This window comes from Hemitrygon akajei, chromosome 9 (assembly GCF_048418815.1).
Source record: "Hemitrygon akajei chromosome 9, sHemAka1.3, whole genome shotgun sequence".
NCBI lineage: Eukaryota > Metazoa > Chordata > Chondrichthyes > Myliobatiformes > Dasyatidae > Hemitrygon > Hemitrygon akajei.
The window spans coordinates 71663409-71684251 of record NC_133132.1 but is presented as its reverse complement, the minus strand read 5'-3'; the positions used below and the strand labels follow the sequence as shown (position 1 = coordinate 71684251).

Genomic DNA, 20843 nt, shown 5'->3' with positions numbered 1-20843 from the left:
TTGGATGAGGACTAACCAATCAGGATGGACGGATGATGAGGGTATAAATACCTCTAGACTAGACATGCCAAGGCATCATCCTGACAGAGATGGCAGAATTTGTCATCGATACCTGTACCCAGATAGAAGCCCGACAAGAAATCTTTTGTTTAAAAGGAATACACTAACTTTTCAGCTCAGCTTTCACAATAAATACTATTATCTGCTCTACTTTGTCATTCACCTCACACCAAGAATGTGACAGTGGTCAGCAATTTGTGATTGTGTACCCAAGCCAGAATCTTCTGTAGTTCTGTCTGTCTTTCACTGCTAGCATCGGTGATAGGAAAAATGATGGAAATGATAACAGAACCTCTTGGAATAAATAATAAGATTGAACAGAATCAATGTTGGTTTATGAAAGAAGATTCACATTTGACCATTCTGATGGACTTCTTTGGGTATGCAACTCATAGAATAGATTAAGGGAACTGTGGATGTGTTGAATTTGATTTTTTTTTTTAAGGCATTTGATAAACTCCCACAAATAAGGATCAACATGGTTACAGCACAAGCAAGTGAGGTCACTATATGTATTGAGAGTTGCTTTGCAGTCAAAAGGTGAGAATATAAAGATTGTTTTGGGATTGACAGGTTGTAATTAGTGGGGTACTGTAGACATCACCTCATGAGCCCTGCCTTCTCACATCAGCTATTTGGTGGAGAGGAACCAAATGTCCTATTTCCAAATCTGCCATTACTAAATTAAATGGAATTTGTAGAGAGGCTTAAAGTAAAGGGGATTATAGTAAAGCTATGACTGGGAATATAGCAGGTGGAAAATAATGTGGTTTGAAGGGATATCATCTATTTTGGGGGCACAAAACAGAAAAGCAAAGTGTTAAAATGGTGAGAATTTGGATAGCACTGATGATCAATTGTGCTTTGTGCACAAGTAACTGAAGACCAAAACGGAGGTGCAGCAAATTATTAAAATAGCAAATGGCATGTGAGCCTTTATCACGAGAGTATTTGAATAAAGCAGTAAGGAAGCCTTATTGTAATTGTGCACAGCCTGATTATGACTGAATATTATATATAGTTTCAGTCTCTTTACTCAAGAGGAAGTGTAGAGCAGATTCATTAGTCTGGCTCCAGAATGACAGCTTGCCATTCAACAAGATCAAGTTAATTAGGGCTGTATTTTTTAAGCTGAGAAGAGAGATCATGAAAATGTACAAAATTCCTGAAGGTAATGACATGCTAGATACAGAGAAGACATTTGCACTCAAACAGGAGTCTTAGTACAGAGTGCACCATTTTAGAATAAGCAGCAATGACTGAGATGATGAGAAATTTTTCATGCACAGCATGAATTCCAAAGGTACATCTCTATCTGACAAAGCTGTGGAGGCTCCATCACTGAATACAACATTCAAAACGATTTCTAGGCAAATAAACTCATCTTGGGTTTCCAATCGGATACAGGTATCGATTTTAACCAATGTTTGATCTTCATTCCTCATGATAACAGAGTTTGTCATTGAAATATCAATTAAAATCAAAACTTGTACCTGGCTGGAAGTCCCAGAAGAGTTTATTCATCTTGCATGTGGGGAAAGCACTACACCCTTTTTGATGTCTAGATATTTAAAAAGGATTCAAGGGATGTGGGAATAATGCTGAAAAATAGCATGGTAGATGTCACTCATGACCTTAGAATTATGAAACAGTCCTTCTTCCATTTCCAGTGTTCATATATTCCACCCAGTATCCCTCCCTCACAATGACCTCTTGGTCTGGCAACACTAGGTGAAATTCTAAGTAACATACTGGGTTTTAAAAAAATGTTATAGCTTAAAATTTCACTCTAGAAACTTTATAGCAGATGATATAATCATAAGAGAAGTGGTGAGGCACTGTATTGTATTGTTTAGGAACAGGTTTGTTCCTTGATGTCCTGGGTAATATTTATACATCAAAAGTAATAAGGGTGGAGGAAAAGGTTCAGCTCAATCATATTGCTACTTGTGGGATCTTGTTCACAAATTGGCTATTTCCTATAAGCTTATTATATAAAAATTGCCCTGAAGTACACTGGGACATTGACATCCTGAAATGATAAAACAACTGCAAATCATTTTTCTAAAGGGATCCTAGGATGTGACAGAAGTTATTTAAACATGTTCTGCATTTCTACTGAAACACCTTAATTGCGACACTATAGTGAAATAGCATTCCAGTTACTAAGGCATAACTCTTTCATGAGAAGCCAGAAAAGCCAGAAGCCTAAAGATTCCTGTCTATTTAAAAACAGGTAGAATTGTAAAATTACAGAGTAAGGCCACCAGGACTTATTCAATACACAAAATGTGCCTGAGGGTCTCAGCAAGTCAGTCAGGAGGAGAGTAAACAGTCAATGTTTTGGGCCAAGACCCTCTATCATTAGCAGAGATAAAATGAAAAACAGAAGTTCAATTTGTCAAAAGATTGCTAAATGCAATTTGTGGTAACATGTTATTTAAGAATCATATGGAGGTGTTGGTGAGAATACCAAAAAATAATCAATTAAACCTATCACTGTCATCACTACTCTCATCACTACTCTCTTGAAAAAGTTGAGGATCAAACATATTGATAAATCTTTAATACAGTAGAAAATGTTTCAATCTCGTGGATGAGCACAATCAGTGAAATGAGTATTAACAAGAAATCAAATAGATAACTCAGGTTTTAATCATAGAATACCACAACAGTTACAATGTACAATGTGATCGAGCTTACGCATAAAAGTCAGAAAAATTGGGGGTGGGGGGTTGTATTATCAACGAATTTCTTATCTCCCGTATTCCCTGTACTTCCAGTTTTTCTTTCCTATTTTTCCACCAGCTTTACACACACACCAATTTTAATTTGTAATTTTATCTTCTCCATACAAACTCTCAAGTAATTTCTTTTATGCTGCACTACCGGAAACATTTTAAATAAAGCAACAGTTGTTCAAATAAATAGCCAATCATGCTGCAAGATGTGCACATTTTTTATCAATTAGATTTTTTTGTGTGAGGAGGAAGAGGAATTGTGTTCCTCTTTGGCTCAAAAAGACCAGAAGTGCAACGCATTTAAGGAGTAGATGAATGGATCTCATTTTAAAATCATCTCCTGTAAAGATGCAATAAAATTTCAAATAAGTACTGAAGAGCTTTTAAAAAAATCCCCGACATTGACCATGGCAGAACAAGTTTTTAACAGTTTAAGTCCTTAATATTAAAACTATGATTTAAGATCTGAAACCAGCTTCAGTTGGCAATATTGACTTGTCAAATGCCAAAGGTTAAAATACTCAGATAATCCAAGTGGACTAAGAACCGCAAACGGCTCACCTGTGCATCTGTTGAAAACACATTTGACAAATGATATTACTATACTATATATTAAATACAAGCCTATTACCACGTCATTTTTTTCAGAACTGCATTATTTGCTCCCTCAAGTTATAACGAAAATGTACTCCAAAATGTTCAAATAGAGGGAAATTTGCAGTAGGTTTATAGTCGCATCCTTTGAAAAGACTAGCTATTCGCGGAAAGCAACTTTTTTTTCGGTTGGAAATGGAGGAAGAGCTGATTGACATGCACAATATATCCCATCCAAGAGTCTTCGACCTGAAGGTCGTTGCTGATTTCCCTCGATGCTACATTGTAATAGTGGGTGTCCATACTGAGTGCCCCCAGCAGTTTTTAAATTCAAGATTTCCTCTTCCGCATATACCAGGTACCCGACGTTTCTTCACCAAAAAAAATCTTACCTCTAAAAAGGATCTTAGAACCGAAAAAAGTTGTCTTGACATAGTAAACTACAGAAACTGGAAGATGGAGCAGACGAACTGCTGAAGTAATTTACCGGGTCAAGTTGCATCTAAGAAAAGGGATGGTCGATACTGTATTTCGGGTCCAAACCAGAATCTGGATACCGCAGGGTCTCGACCTCAAATATCGACTATTCCTTACCTCCACAGACTACCTATCCCGCTGAGTTCCTCCAGAAATTTGACATTTTTTCACTACATTGCGTCTGCGATTAGCAAAACACCACACAAAATCTAGCACACTTTCTGATGTCTGCAATTTCCTACACGGGTTACGTGGGAACCATTTACAGTGTAATTAACCTTAACCTATGAAATCTGTTTACCACTAACTTTCAACAATACACCGCAGTACGAAATAATGCGATTTCAGATCGATTAGGTAGAAATGGATTCGGTTGCTTGTGTTTTATATAAAACCGTACGAAGTATTGACAGATTCGTGCAGTACATAGCTAGGCTTGATACAAGCAGCAAAATTTAAATACATATCCAGCCGCACCCTCCAACCTAAGCCGGGCTAGGTAATAACAAATCAAAAGGAACGACACAGATCTAAGACAGACGGGTAATAATCTTCACGGAACAAATAGAAGACATCAGAGAACTCCATTTGTGAAAACTTGAAGTAACTGATAATTTTATCCATCAAATACTAACATTCAAGCTTCCTTATCAAGCAGTAATTTAAATGAGTTAATTCGCTCAGTAGTATTTGCGAAAACTGATCCAAACAAGACGTAATTAAAAAGCCAACTCGTTCCGGTTTTTATTCTCAAACTAATTAAATCACAAGGTGTCCTGCTGGAAAGATGCCTGAGTTAACTAAAACTTAGCATTTGTGTACTATTATATTTCAGTTAGTTTCCCCTTTCCCAAGCCACTTGTTACACTTTGTACTTTTCCTCAGCAGCGCAGGTACACGCTGCCAGTGTATTAAAGCTCCTCCGGCGGAGAGGTTCCAGCCGCCCGGTTCCGGGTTCCGGCCACTGTTCCGTGGACAATAGGCCGCCCGAGCCAAACGGCCGGGCCCGTTCCACCGGCTTCAGGTGTGTGTCAGCCGCTCCCGTGGGCGCTCCGCTTCCCCCACCACCTCGCAGTAACGCTTCGCCCTCCCGCCGTCGCGCACCGCTTTCTCATCCTGGTACAGAAAAACACCGACTAACTCACCGTCGCCGCCATCCACTCGGGATGCGACTCCCTCCGCCTCCGCCATTACTCCTGACGTCAGCAGCAGGCGAACCCACCTTGGGGCGGCGGGAAATTCAACCAGTGAGAGCGCAGGCCCCGCCTTCGTCTGCGCCAGGTAGGAGGCTGAGGCACGGAGACCAACAGGTGACTGCACCGTCCGCATCATGAGCGGGTCACACAGCTCCAGCTCCAGCTCACAACGGGGATTACACAAACACATCGCAAACCGGCGATCATTACCTAGGTAAACACTTCACGTCGCAGGGCTCTGGACAGACGCTACAATAATCATTAACGTCTTACACATGTAATAACCGCTGTCATACGCAATAAACGGATCATGCAGCAGCTTTAAGATACTAAGTAAGATAAAACATCCTCACAAGTACGATATACTATACAGTGGTGCGCAATGTTTTAAGAATCATAACTCACCACAATACTATTCAGTTGCATTCTCTGTAGTGGAGTACGATTTACTTGTTAACATCACAATTTATTATCTTTTTTAATACACAGCGGCAGACTATTTTCAGAACAAGAAACAACGAACTGTTCATCAGTTAGAGGACAAGCTGATTAAACCGTTTAAATACCATACCAGCATAAAACAACAAAATACTGGAAATATCCTGAGGAAGGATCTCGGCCTGAAACATCGACTGTACCTTTTCCATAGACGCTGCCTGACCTGATGAGTTCCTCCTGCATTTGTGTGTGCTGCTTGGATTTCCAGCATCTGCAGATTTTCTCTTGTTTGTGAAAATACTGGAAATACTCCGGTCAGAGAGCGGTGGTGGAGAGATCATTTCAGGTCGATGCATTTAATCTTAAATCAACCTAACTTTCTATATATGTTATTTATTTTATCAATCAAGTTCTCGAAGTGACACCAGAGACAACAACAAGTATTAAAGACTGTGCCGTTACTTTGAATAGTTAAATGAACACAAAATGTTCGGCCACATTCTATTTAAAATATGCTTGATTTACATTTGGCAATGGAGTTCTTAATGAATCTCGAGTGCAATCACCGGACCACAAAATAAACTCTTTCCAATATTTATTAAAATCTGCATAACGTAAGTCAGAGATAGAAACCCCGCCTTTAACATGCGGTATTTAAATCAATGCTTATCCCGACTTTACTTCTATTTCGCGGGTATAAAATAAAGGTGTTAACCCGCGACACCAGAGGTAATACTTGTATTGCATTCAATACTGCCCATCACAACCTCTGGCCGTTTCTGTCGCTATTTACGGTAGTTCCAGTACTTTGCGCTGGTTCTGGCTTACACATTGGGCTACAATTTCCTTCCCATGGTTATTTTTAAAACGATCAAGAATCCACTGGCGGTGGAACGCCGTTTATTTTTTCTGCTGTCCCAGTAAATAATATCATCAGCAAACTTGTGTTTCGTCGCATAGGCCCAAAAGGCAAAAGAAGCACCTGAACAGTCTTTCGGTGGAGTTGGGTTGAGAAGTACTAGAATCGCTGCTGGCAAGTAGAAAACCCGGCAACCACGTTCTCCGACTAAACTGCCGTATTTTATTACGTTGGTTGAGAGATAAATATCCTGGAGAGCACGCTTATTTTTCCTGTTCTTTTTTTGCAGTCTTCCCAATTATATATCCTGGGCTTCACTATGCACCTCTATCAATGCATCGTGCCTCCCTCCCCCTTTCGTTCTCAGTATTCACAGCCTTCTAAAGTGAAGTGACAACCATTGCAATAAATTGATTGTTTTATTAAAAAAGTGAGAGCAATTATATAGCAGGTGGTTTAGCTGTAGTCGTTTCAGTAGTCTGTTGATTTCAAAAAAGGTGCGTCAGATTGTTTACAAACCTAAGTGGATTACTGTACAAATAATCATTATGTCTGCAGAACGAAAAAGTGACGAATTCCCTTTAACGTGCAAGATTGGTTTTAAACAGGAAAGGTTGTCTTGCTGTTTAGTTTACCGCTGTCGCCGTTCACATCGATTGATTGCAAACAACAACATCCTCTTGTTTGACTGTAGATAGAAAGGAGTATTCTCCTGAGCAGGTCCGAAACCCTTGCTGCAAAAGGAGCTGGATTTCTTTCCAAAAATCAGATTTGTTTTCCTAATTGCAGCATTTTTAAGTTTAATCATTTGTTTCTCAGTAAAATCTATAATGAATGAATTAATTAATAAATTAATTCATCTATAATTATTCAATCACTCTTCCAGCTGCTTTGTAGGGATCTGTTGGCTTGTTAATTAGTTCCTGCTTCCTTATTGCCAAAATCCCTCAAGCAGTGTCACTGTTGGCTCCAGAATACAGGAGCTCGCTGGCAAAAAGAAAGTCAATGTGCCTTTTAAGAAAACGTGTTTCCATACTGATTGGAAAAAACAGAAAATGTCCCTAGTATATAGAGTTGGGCAGTAGAATGTGGATGAATAAAGAAGGTGGCAGAAACTAAATGGGATTACTGTGGGATAGTGTAAAAGTGTGTTTGATGGTAGATGCCGACTCAGTGGGTTGTTCAAGTGTGGTACGACTTTATGACACCATGAGATGAAGTCAGTTACTGTCTGGGAGACAACAACGTCTGATATTCATTAGAAGGAGCATGGTCCAGAGGAAGCTTTGAGGAGGTATCAGAGAACTAGCATTCAGCTTCTGTGGCGCAGGGATCAGTTCACAAACAATAACAATACAGCTCTATTGTAAGAATACAAGAATTATGAGAGGAATGGGTATTGGGTCATCTGTGCTTCACGTCTGTTCCACCATTCATCATGATCTTTTGTTCCTCATCATCCCAGTGTCCTATTCTTTCCATTAATATCTAGAAATCTGGTCAAAATGCTGCTGAACTGTAATCGTGGTTCATACCTAGTTGTATTTTTAAGTTCATTGGGATGGTTTTGGAGGCAGAGAGGGGAGTTAGAGATTAGGGACGGGAACGTAGGGGAGTTAAAAGTCAAATTAGAGTTTAGGGAAGGCAATGTCGAAGAGTTCCGGGTTAGGCTGGAGTTTAGGACTCCATTCCACACTCTGTGTTTGAAGGCTAGCAATGTGGGCATGGAACAAAGGATGTCAAAGTCCAGACCTCCACTCCATGCTCAATGGTCACTGATGTGGACATGTGATGAAGGACATCGTGGATTGGCAAGTATGACATTGAGGCCATCTCTGAAACTTGGCTGAAGGTTGGCTGCCATTGGGAGCTGAATGTCCAAGGATATACGGTGTATTGGAAAGATAGGTTAGTAGGCAGAGGGGGTGGTGCGGCCCTGTGTATAAGAAATAATATTAAATCATTAGAAAGGGATGACATAGGATCGGAAGGTTTAGAGTCTCTATGGGTTGAGTTAAGAAATGGCAAGGGTAAAAGGACCCTAATGGCAGTTGTATACAGGCCTCCAAACAGGAGCCAGGATGTGGATTACAAATTACAGCAGGAGATAAAGGTGTGTCAAAAGTGCAATGTCATGATAATCCTTGGGGATTTTAACATGAAAGTGAATTGGGAAAACCATGCCAGTACTGGACCTCAAGAGAAAGAATTTATAGTAAACACAAAGTACACTGCAGATGCTGTGGTCAAATCAACACGTACAAAAGCTGGATGAACTCAGCAGGTTGGGCAGCATCCGTTGAAATGAGCAGTCAACGTTTCGGGCCGAGACCCTTCATCAGGAGTCAGGAGTCCTCTTTTGCACGTGTTGAAATAATTTATAGAATGTCCAAGGAATGGCTTTTTAGAACGGCTTGTTGTTGAACCCACTAGGGGAATCGGCTGTGCTGGATTGGGTGTTGTGCAATGATCCAGAGGTGATCAGAGAGCTTACGGTGAAGGAACCCTTTGGGAACAGTGATCACAATATGATCAAGTTCACTTTGAAATTTGAGAAGGAGAAACTAAATTCCAATGTGTCGGTATTTCAGTGGAATAAAGGAAATTACAATGTCATGAGAGGGGAACTGGCCAAAGTTGACTGGAAAGGGACACTAGCAGGAAGGACAGAAGAGCAGCAATGGCTGGAGTTTCTGTGAAAAATGAGGAAGTGCAAGACAGATATATTCCAAATAAGAAGAAATTTTTGAATGGAAGAAGGACACTATCATGGCTGACAAATGAAGTCAGGGCCAAAGTAATAGCAAAAGAGAGGGCATACAAGGAAGCCAAAGCTAGTGGGAAGATAGAGGATTGGGAAGCTTTTAAAAACTTTCAAAAGGAAACTCAGAAGGTCATTAGGAATGAAAAGATGAATTATGAAAGGAAGCTGGTGACTAATATCAAAAAAGATACTAAAAGTATATTTTTAAATATATTTTTTAAGTATATAAAGGGTAAAAGAGAGTTGAGGGTAGATACTGTATAGGACCAATAGAAAATGATGCTGGAGATATTGTAATGAGAGATGCAGAGATGGCAGAGGAACTGAATGCATATTTTGCATCGGTCTTCACAGTGGAAGACATCTGCATATACCGGACATTTAACAGTATCAGAGAAGTGAAGTTTGTGCAGTGAAAATTATGACTGAGAAGATGCTCAGGAAGCTTAAAGTCTGAGGGTGGATAAATCTCCTGGACCTTATGAAATGCACCCTTGGGTTCTGAAGGAAGTAGCTGGAGATCATTAGCAATGATCTTTCAAGAATTGATAGATTCTGGCATTGTACCGGATGATTGGAAAATTGCAAATGTTACTCTGCTATTTAAGAAAGGTGGGAGGCAGCAGAAAGGAAACTATAGACCTGCTAGCCTGACATCAGTGGTTGCGAAGTTGTTGGAATCGATTGTTAGGGATGAGATTACAGAGAACCTGGAGGCACATGACAAGATAGGCCAAAGCCAGCATGGTTTCCTGAAATTTTTTTAGGAAATCACAAGCAGGGTAGACAAAGGAGATCAATAGATGTGGTGTCCTTGGAGTTTCAGAAGGCCTTTGACAAGGTGCTGCACATGAGGCTGCTTAGTAAGATAAGAGCCCATGGAATTACAGGGAAGTTACTAGCATGGGTGGAGCGTTGGCTGATTGGCAGAAAACAGAGAGTGGGAATAAAGGGATCCTATTCTGGCTGGCTTCCTAGTGGAATTCCACAGGGGTCAGTGTTGGGACCCACTGCTATTTACGATGTATGTCAATGATTTGGTCTATAGGATTAATGGATTTGTGGCTAAATTTGCTGATGATACAAAGATAGATGGAGAAGCAGGTAGTGTTGAGGAAACAGAGAGCCTGCAGAGAGACTTAGATAGTTTAGGGGAATGGGCAAAGAAATAGCAAATGAAATACAATGTTGGAAAGTGTATGGTCATGAACGTTGGTGGAAGAATTAAATGGGCAGACTATCATTTAGATGGGGAGAGAATTCAAAATGCAGAGATGCAAAGGGACTTGGGAGTCCTAGTGCAGGACACCCTAAAGTTTAACCTCCAGGTTGAGTTGGTGGTGCAGAAGGTGAATGCAATGTCGACATTCATTTCTAGAAGCATTAAGAAGAGGGACGCCTCACGTCTTAATAAGCTGGTAAGGAAGGCGGGCTCTGTCGTGGGCAAAGTACTGGAGAGTTTAACATCGGTAGCTGAGCGAAGGGCGCTGAGTAGGCTACGGTCAATTATGGAAAACTCTGAACATCCTCTACATAGCACCATCCAGAGACAGAGAAGCAGTTTCAGCGACAGGTTACTATCGATGCAATGCTCCTCAGACAGGATGAAGAGGTCAATACTCCCCAATGCCATTAGGCTTTACAATTCTACCGCCAGGACTTAAGAACTTTTTAAAAGCTATTATTAATGCTTTTTGAGATGGTGATTTAGATGCATATCATATTTTTTTTACTGAGTTAAGTATTGTTGTAATTAGTTTTGCTACAACAAGTGTATGGGACATTGGAAAAAAAGTTGAATTTCCCCATGGGGATGAATAAAGTATCTATCTATCTATCTATCTATCTATCTAGAATACAAGAGCAAGGACATGATGTTGAGGCTGTATAAGGCACTCATGAGACCACACTTGGACTATTGAGTGCAGTTTTGGGCTCCTTATTTTAGAAAGGATATATGACATTGGAGAGGGTTCAGGGAAGATTCACAAGAATGATTCCAGGAATAAAAGGGTTACTGTAAGAGGAACTTCTGGCAGCTCTTGGGCTGTATTCCCTGGAGTTCATGAGGGGGGATCGCATTGAAGCTTTCCGAATGTTAAAAGGCCTGAACAGTTTAGATATAGCAAAGTTATTTCCCATTGTAGGGGAGTCTAGGACAAGAGGGCACAACTTCAGGATTGAAGGACGCCCCTTTAGAACTGAGATGCGGAAAAATTACTTTAGTCAGAGGGTGGTAAATCTGTGGAATTCGTTGTCACGAGTGGCTGTGGAGGTCAAGTCATTGGGTACATTTAAGGTAGAGATAGATAGGTTCTTGATTAGCCAGGGCATCAAAGGGTATGGGGAGAAAGCAGGGGAGTGGGAATGACTGGAAGAATTGGATCAGCCCATGATTGAAAGGTGGAGCAGACTCAATGGGCAGAATGGCCTACAACTGCTCCTATATGTTATGGTCTTATGGATGCTGGGCTGTCCCAGATTGGTGGGTCCTGGGATTGGATGTCCATGTGAACAGAAGGCATGAGGGTCAGTGAGTCAGCAAGCCTGGAGTTTGGGGTCTCATCTTCGGCTAATTCAGGGGTCGATACTGAAGCTCAAAGCTTGAAGATCAATTGCAAGCCAAAGCCTGATGGCTGGCCTGGAGACTGGATGCCGCTTTCTGTTGTTGGAGGACTCTCAATGTGTATGGGTGCGTGGGAGGGAGAAAAGGAACTTATTTTGGTGGTGTTTTGTTGCTTGTGTTCTGTGTTGTTCTGCTGAACATTGTGCGCACGCTATGTTAGCACCAAAATGCGTCAACTTCAAATGCAAAAGCTTGTGCACTGGATCCAGCACACCCTAGGGTTGTGTTGGTTGTTAATGCAAATGCTGCATTTCACTGTATGTTTCAATATGTATGATAAATAAATGAATCTGAATCGGAATTTTACAGTCTCTTTTCTGAAAGAGCTCTGTATCCTAGCACCCAGAGTGGAAAGTTCTAATGATTCATCATCTGGCAGGATGAACAGAAGCCCGAAATCCCCATACCACCAGGCTGAAGAACACCTTACTCCCTTCAATCATGCAGCTCTTGAGTCAACTAGCACAATCCTACTCACAACGGTAGAACGACACTCTGACCACTATAATCTTTTTGCACTAAAATGTTTTTTTTGTGTTCTTATTTATTTTTTTATTGGCATAGAGTGTGGAATAGGCCCTATCGGCCCTTCAAACCATACTGCCCAGCAGCCCTCAATTTAACCCAAGCCTAATCATGGAATGACTTACAATGACTAATCAACCTACTAACAGGTACATCTTTGGACTGTGGGAGGAAACCAGAGCACCCAGAGAAAACCAAAGCATTCCATGGGGAGGACCTACAGACTCCTTACAGATGACATTGAAATTGAGTTCCAACCTCCTATGCCCCAAGCTGTATTAGAGCACTGTGGAGCTAATTGTGTTCTTTATCATAAAATTCTTTAATGTAGTTTTTGTGAATGCTGATAATGGCTTTGATTCTGCTGCAAGTAAGTTTTTCATTATATCAGTGCACATTATTTACTTCTGCATGAGGCAATAAGCTAACCTTTGGTTTTGAGTGAATACATTACATGTCATTTCAGTCCTAAAGTGTTTAGCTTTCTCTTGACACAGTGACCAATAGATATATACCCACAGCCAAGAGAAAAATGCTCTTTGCGTCCAACTGATTGAGCCATGAAAGAGTTGCACACTTTTTAATGAGGCCCATTCTTCTAACAAACTCCAGAGAATACAGACCTATTCTTCTCAATTTCCCAACACCCCAAGAACCAATCTGGTGAAACTCCATAGTTCAAAGTAAAATTTATTATCGGATTACATTCATGACACCACATACAACCTACAGAATCTTTTTCTGTGGGCATACTTAGCAAATCCATAGAACAGTAATTGTAAACAGGATCAATGGACAACAAACTGTGCAAATGCAAATATAAATAAATAGCAATAAATAACAAGAGCATTAACTGACAAGATAAAGCATTCTTAAAGTGAGACCATTGGTTGTGGGAACACCAGAAATAGAATGAGTGTAGTTATCCCCTTTTGTTCCAAAGTCTGATGATTGAGGAGTAGTAACTGTTCTTGAGCCTGGTGGTGTGAGACCTGAGGCACTTGTAACTTTTGCCTAATGGCTGCAGTGAGAAAAGAGCATGGCCTGGGTGAGGATCTTTGATGATGGATGCTGCTTTTCTACGGCAACATGTCATGTAAATGTACTCAGTGGTTGGAAGGGTTTTATCCATGATGTATTGGGCCGAATCCATTATCCACTACTATGCCTTCTGCTCAAAGGGACTGGTATTCCCATACCAGGCCATGATGCAGGCTGTCAGCACTTTTTCCACTACACATCTATAGAAGTTTGCCAACGTGCAGGTTCTTGCGATTTATTGCTATTATTTATATTTGCATTTGCACAGTTTCTTGTCTTCTGAACTCTGGTTGATCTTTCATTGATCCTGTTATAGTTGCTATTCTAGAGATTTATTGAGTATGCCCACAAAAAATGAATCTCAGGGTTGTATATGGTGACATGTATGAACTTTGATAATAAAATTTACTTTGAACTTTGAACCCAGTCAGTGTTTATATGCATTATTCTAGAGAATGGAGTTTAAAGCATTGCCTAGACAAGGCTGCCACCTCTGGCTGGATGCACTCTTAGCGATTTAATCTCATAACATCTTACTCACATGACTTCTGAACAAGTGATGCACTTTCACATGACATAGGATTATGTAATTACTGCAAATGCCAAAGGATCAAAGAAACTTCTGAACTCACTGGGTGTCAAGGAATTCTTGTGTAGCTCCCAAACCAAACCAAAACAATTGCATTTGCCAGTGACCCTACAGATTTGTTATACCTGCAGGATGCACCCCCACTCCAATAATTATTGCTCCAAAAGTCAAGGATATGTATTCGATCCTTTATTAGCAATTAGCAAACACACAGTCCTGAAGCAATGAAACTGAAGTGTGTCTGAGTGTAACTGAGCGGTATTGAACATTATTAAATGATATGACATCCACCAGTCCACAGCTACTACTGACAGCAATGAACAAAGCATGAAGACCTAATTTATTCCCTTCACTTTTACCACTCCGCCCTCAAGTGACTAGTTAATATAATAAATGCAAAACACAGACTACAATGCAGATAGAGAACCGATGCGTGGCTCCTACACCTTGGAAAGCTGAAGCCAGCAAGAACTAAGAGGAAATTGCTCCACCTCCAAGGTCACACTGCACACAGGAGGGTGGTTGTGGTTATGTCACAACCATGGACACTGCTGCACAGTCTGGGCACCCTCACAGGCAAGCAGCTATAAGTTGTCGGCAATCATGCTTGTGAGAATGTACATTCCAGCCAATTAGGGTGTATTTGTGGTTGTACTTAACTCCCTTCATTTTGTTACAGTCTTGTCAAGTCTTGACCAAAGCATAGCAATGGCAACGCTCCCTGCTTACCTTAGTCTATGTTCTGGGAAAGAAGATTACAATTAAATTGACACTGCAAAGGAGTGGTATTTCTTTAGTATTTAGTTATTGCTCTGAGCCACAGTGATGACACTAGCTTTCAGTTTGAGAGTTTACATTAGCGGCCCTGTTGGCCTTGCGTTTATTATTTTCCTTTGGCTCTACACAGTTCTTCCTAAAACTCAGTTACTGTTCATTCTGCTGTTGTGTCTCTCCCACCACCGAACACTCAGTCTGCAAGACTCGACCATTGAAATGGACCCACAGGAGAGAGAACAGCTGATCCCCAGCCCTTAAGTTAGTTGGTCAGGTAGGATAGAAGTTACCGTCAGTGAAGGCTAGGTTTGTAGAAGTGGCTTACGTGGTGTGACAATTACTTTCAGAGTGGTAAGCTCAGTCCAAACAGGAAGAACAGGTGTCAGCACTTGCAGTGACATTTCAGCAACTCACCACAAACAGCCAGAATCAGGTGGCAGCCACGGTTTCTCTGGTGCACACTCAAAAACAATATGCTCCCTAGCTGATCAGCTCCACTAGAGACAAGACCTTTAGTGTATCTAGAGTTCTTCTTTTGAGAGTAGTGAGCTGTAAGTTGGCCCATACCACATGGGACCATTTAAAGTGGAGTAGGCGATCAACAGAGCCTCCTATAGGCTGCACCTTACCACCTTCTATGAAGATACACCCAGAATTCCATGTTTTCCAGCTTGAGCCAGTGACCCCTCCCTCCCCTAACTCTCCATTTGGTTTATGCGACCCTGGTCTATTCTGTGCGGCACCTCCTAGCATCTTGGACCCTGCCATGCCCCCGACATTACCTCCTGGGCTGGGAGACGTTTGTGCCAGAGGAACGTTCTTGGGTTCTGGCTCGTAATATTCTGGACATCTCTCACATAGAGGACTACCAGCTTCCATATATTTTTAGTGCCTCAGGAGCTACGCCTGGGGACAGGGGCCCCGTTATGACCACAGACACTGCCACGGTGTCTGATTGCCCTCGCAGGAGGGCAGCTGAAAGCGGTCAGCAATCACGCTTGTAAGAATGCACATTCCAGCCGACTGGTGTTAATTCGTGGCTGTATTTAACTCCCTTCCTTTCATTTCAGTTTTGTTGAGTCTTGACCAAAGCATAGTGACAGCAATGCTCCCTGCTTAGCTAGTCGAGTTCTGGAAAGATTACAATTAGGTTGACACTGCAAAGGATCAGTATTAATTTAGTATTTAGTTAGTGCTTCCGACCTGCAGTGATGGCATTAGTCAAGTCAAGTCACTTTTTATTGTCATTTCAACCATAACTGCTGGTACAGTACATAGTAAAAATGAGAGAACGTTTTTCAGGATCATGGTGCTACATGAAACAGTACAAAAACTACACTGAACTACGTGAAAACAACACAGAGAAAAACAAAATCTGCACTAGACTACAGACCTACCCAGGACTGTATAAAGTGCACAAAACAGTGCAGGCATTACAATAAATAATAAACAAGACAATACACACAGTAGAGGGCAGTAAGTTGGTGTCAGTCCAGGCTCTGGGTATTGAGGAGTCTGATAGCTTGGGGGAAGAGACTGTTACATAGTCTGGTTGCGAGAGCCCAAATGCTTCGGTGCCTTTTCCCAGACAGCAGGAGGGAGAAGAGTTGGTATGAGGGGTGCGTGGGGTCCTTCATAATGCTGTTTCCTTTGCGGATGCAGCATGTAGTGTAAATGTCCGTAATGGCGGGAAGAGAGACCCCGATGATCTTCTCAGCTAACCTCACTATCCGCTGCAGGGTCTTGTGATCCGAGATTATGCAATTTCCGAACCAGGCAGTGATGCAGCTGCTCAGGATGCTCTCAATACAACCCCTGTAGAATGTGATGAGGATGGAGGGTGGGAGATGGACCCCTCAGCCTTCGCAGAAAGTAGAGACACTGCTGGGCTTTCTTTCCTATGGAGCTGGTGTTGAGGGACCAGGTGAGATTCTCCGCCAGGTGAACACCAAGAAATTTGGTGCTCTTAACGATCTCTACCAAGGAGCTGTCGATGTTTAGCGGGGAGTGGTCGCTCTGTGTCCTCCTGAAGTCAACAACCATCTCTTTTGTTTTGTTCATATTCAGAGACAGGTTGTTGGCTCTGCACCAGTTTGTTAGCTGCTGCACCTCCTCTCTTTATGCTGACTATTCGTTCTTGCTGATGAGAGCCACCACGGTCGTGTCATCAGCGAACTTGATGATATGGTTCGAGCTGTATGTTGCAGCACAGTCATGGGTCAGCAGAGTGAACAGCAGTGGACTGAGCACACAGCCCTGGGGGGCCCCCATGCTCAGTGTGATGGTGTTGGAGATGCTGCCTCTGATCCGGACTGACTGAGGTCTCCATCAGGAAGTCTGGATCCAGTTGCAGAGGGAGGTGTTCAGGCCCAGTAGGCTCAGCTTTCCAATCAGTTTCTGAGGGATGATGTGTTGAATGCTGAAATGAAGTCTATGAACAGCATTGTGCACTTTATGCAGTCCTGTGTAGGTCGGTAGTCTAGTGTAGCTTTCTCTGTGTTGTTTTTTTTTACATAGTTCAGACTAGGTTTTGTACTGTTTCATGTAGCACCATGGTCCTGAGAAACATTGTCTAGTTTTTACTATGTACTATACCAGCAGTTATGGTCGAAATGACAATAAAAGTGACTTGACTTGCAAACTCAAGGAAATCTGCAGATGCTGGAAATTCAAACAACAACACACACAAAATGCTGGTGGAACACAGCAGGCCAGGCAGCATCTAAGCTGCCTGGCCTGCTGTGTTCCACCAGCATTTTGTGTTGACTTGACTTGACTTGATTCAAATGTACATGTCTTTTTTGTCCAGGTGGAGGGTGATGGCAATGGCGTCGTCTGTTGAGCGGTTGGGACGGTATGCAAACTGCAGGGGATCCAGTGAGGGGGACAGCAGGGTCTTGATGTGCCTCATGACGAGCCTCTCAAAACACTTCATGATGATGGACGTGAGTGCAACGGGACGGTAGTCATTGAGGCAGGACACTGAAGACTTCTTCGGCACGGGGACGATGGTGGCAGCCTTGAAGCACGTTGGAATTGTGGCGCTGCTCAGGGAGATGTTGAAGATGTCAGTGAGAACATCTGCTAGCTGCTCTGCACATCCTCTAAGCACCCTACCAGGAATATTGTGTGGTCCAGCAGCCTTCCATGGCTTTTAGTTTGAGTTTTAATTAGTGGACCTGAGTTTTCCAGCACCTGCAGATTTTCTCGTTACTTTATTATTTTCCTTTTGTTCCACTCAGTCTTATTAAAACTTAGCGAACAGTTCATTCTGCTGCTCTCCCCCTGCAATTGGACCCTCACTGAACACTGTCAGATTATTTAATAAAGAGACTGCTGTGGGTTGTGGTTGTTTGATGTCAATGATCCATCTCCAGATGCTACTTTCAACCACTTTTTTCAATTATGCTGTTAATGAAGATGTTCACTAATATTCAATATTCAACTTCATTTAGAACTCCTCTGAGAAGGAAGGTGTCCACATCTGCTTGCAACAAGAAGTAAACAACCGTTTAGGAAATGGGTTAATACCCACTGTGACACTGTCACCCTCGACGTCCTGGCAGTCACTGTAGACCAGAAGCTCAACTGGACAGGCAGCACGAATACCATCAGAAAGTAGTACCCTTTGGTGACTGACTCAATTTCTGATATGACCGGCACATTGCAGGCTGCAGGAGTACGTGCTGAAGTTTGGTAGAACCACCACAAAAGCTCGGTGAAGGATGGTATAGGATTCTTCTGCCACCAGACAGGGAGGGACTGGGTTGGGTGGTGAGCCACCCTTGGGGTCCACACAGGTGGCAATATTGCTATTGGTTTTAAGAAATCTAATTGAACCTATGTAACACATTCTCTTATTAATGTAAGAATGAAAAGATATGGCACAATTTATTCTTGTAATTAGTTTTTATTATGAATAAAGTTGATTTTGATATTTTAAAACTTTCTCATACCCCAAGACCTTTCCACTATCTATCAATCTATCACTACCTTTTCACTATCTACAAGGAACAAGTGATGGAGTGCCCTCCACTTGCTTGGTGTTTCTAGCTCTATCTACACTCAACAATTTAGTACCATCCAGGGCAAAGCAACTTGTTCCACTGGCACCTCAACCACCGGGTTAAATGCTCTCTTCCTCCATCACTTGTACACCATACCTGCAGAGGATTCAAAATGCACTGCAGGTACTCACCCAAGCTACAACAGAGCAGCTTGTAGGCACATCTGAGAAACTTAAAGTCACAGTAGCTACATACAAACTAGATTGCTGAAAGGCTCAAGAGCTTGGGGATAAAAGATGAAGATAATGCTAAAAGAAACAAAAATGACATGAAGAAAAAATTATTACCACACAATGCATAGTTAGGGTCTGGAATATACTGTCACGTGTAGGAGATTCAAGCGTAGCATTCTGAGGGAGCTGTGTAACACTGTGAATGGGAATGATTTGTGCAACAATGAAGAGAGGGTTGTAGTGTGGGACAGGTGAACTCATTTACATAGTGCCAGTGGAGACTCAACATGCCAAATGGCTTCCTTCTGTTCTGTAAATATTTACAATTCTGTAACTCTATAAATAAAATAATGGCAGTGCAATAAAACTCATGTGTTTGTAATTTTCTTTAATTTATTGCTAAAAGTGGCTATCAAAGTATTTATCCTTAGAACAGGTCATTTGTGACACAAAGATCAACAATAAAAGTGAATCATAATATGATGATTTAAACATATTTCACCATCCAAAGGGAAATGGGACTAACTGTATTTATACAATATAAAGCCATATAATTTACATTACAAAAACTGGGACAATTACATATATAACCTATGTGCATTTACAAAATTTACTACAGTAACTCAGGTTGTTCAAAAGCAGAAAAAATTTAAGACAACTTATTACATTACAAACATTGTAAAAAAGTTATGTGCAGTTTTGCGCAATATACATTTAACAGTACTTCAGCAAAATGTCATCCAAAAGAGCACAAAATATATAAAAAACAGAATTTAGTGCACAATTGTTTCCCCCTATGTTTAAAAGAAAAATTCAAAAATAGAACAAAATGTAATTTGGATTCTGTGCTCTCAGCACAGAGTTTAAACCCATTGGGACTGTAGATACTTTGTAAATTCAAAATGTCTGCACATCTTTAATTTAAGGCTGGCAAATCATTTACACCCTGTTCATGGGTATCCAATTGATATTAACTGTGAACGAGGGTCTTTGATCCTTGTTCACAGTGAATATAGATGTTGGAAAATTACTCCTTAAATACCTGTTTAATCACTTTTTCAGATATGGTTATTTTGAATATAAACAGCCAGCTAAATTGAACATCTGTTGGCAACACACGTGCGTTTGTCAGTGTTTCAGGTTTTTCTTCCCCCCCCCCCCCCCCCATTTATCAGTATTGCAACAGACTCACAAACAAGACATTGTCAAACTTTCTTTTAAAGTGCTAGTACCTCATGGAGAGATACTTTTGTGTATCCCATTACAGGCTCCTTACACATGACCTACTGGGGAAGTAGATTCCAATTTCTTCCTGTTCTCAACAATTGCTTTCCACAATTTGCAAAGCATTCCACCCCTAGAGAAGGGAAAAAACAATCATTGATCAATCAGAAAATTATTGACATTCAATTTATGCAATAGTAGTATATTGCAGAGAAAATAACCAATGAGTGAGAGGTAATATAAATAAATTATTGTATCTGAAGATTATAGCCTATGTTCCAGAGTTGTTACAGATTGGAAGTCAGTCAGTCCACAGTTCTTTATCTTAATGATTCAGAATTAAAATGACTTAAAATTTTACATTAAACCCTTTAAATGAAATATATTTACTAAATTGCAATAAACAACCTCAATACATAAACATAATGATTGAACTGAATGCTGAATCACTCTGCAACATAAGCTGTAGAGGCTAAGTCATTGTTACTTAAAGTGGAGCTTGATTGGTTCTTACTAAATACATCATAGATTATGGGGAGAAGGCAGGAGAATGGGGTTGCGAGGATAATAAATCAACCATGACGGAATAGCGGAGCAGACTCAAATGGATGAAAAGTCTAATTCTGCTCCTATATACTTAAGGTGTTATGCTCATACACATTCTCATTTAGGAGACCACATTTCGAATTGCAGGA

The 20843-nt window shown here is 41.1% G+C and overlaps 2 protein-coding genes across 2 annotated transcripts in view; both read right to left on the bottom strand.

Moving 5' to 3' along the window:
* map7b (microtubule-associated protein 7b) overlaps positions 1–5135 on the bottom strand; it is a 160529-nt gene extending 155394 nt beyond the window's left edge. Inside the window, exon 1 of the mRNA XM_073056298.1 lies at positions 5018–5135. Within this exon, the coding sequence (XP_072912399.1) occupies positions 5018–5063 (46 nt within the window). The 5' untranslated portion in view covers positions 5064–5135. The remainder of the gene's footprint in view (positions 1–5017) is intronic.
* A 14162-nt stretch (positions 5136–19297) lies between these two features.
* The window catches only part of LOC140733237 (mitogen-activated protein kinase kinase kinase 5-like), a 175785-nt gene continuing 174239 nt past the window's right edge, over positions 19298–20843 (bottom strand). Inside the window, exon 29 of the mRNA XM_073056295.1 lies at positions 19298–20281. Coding sequence (XP_072912396.1) covers positions 20197–20281 — 85 coding nt within the window. The 3' untranslated portion in view covers positions 19298–20196. The remainder of the gene's footprint in view (positions 20282–20843) is intronic.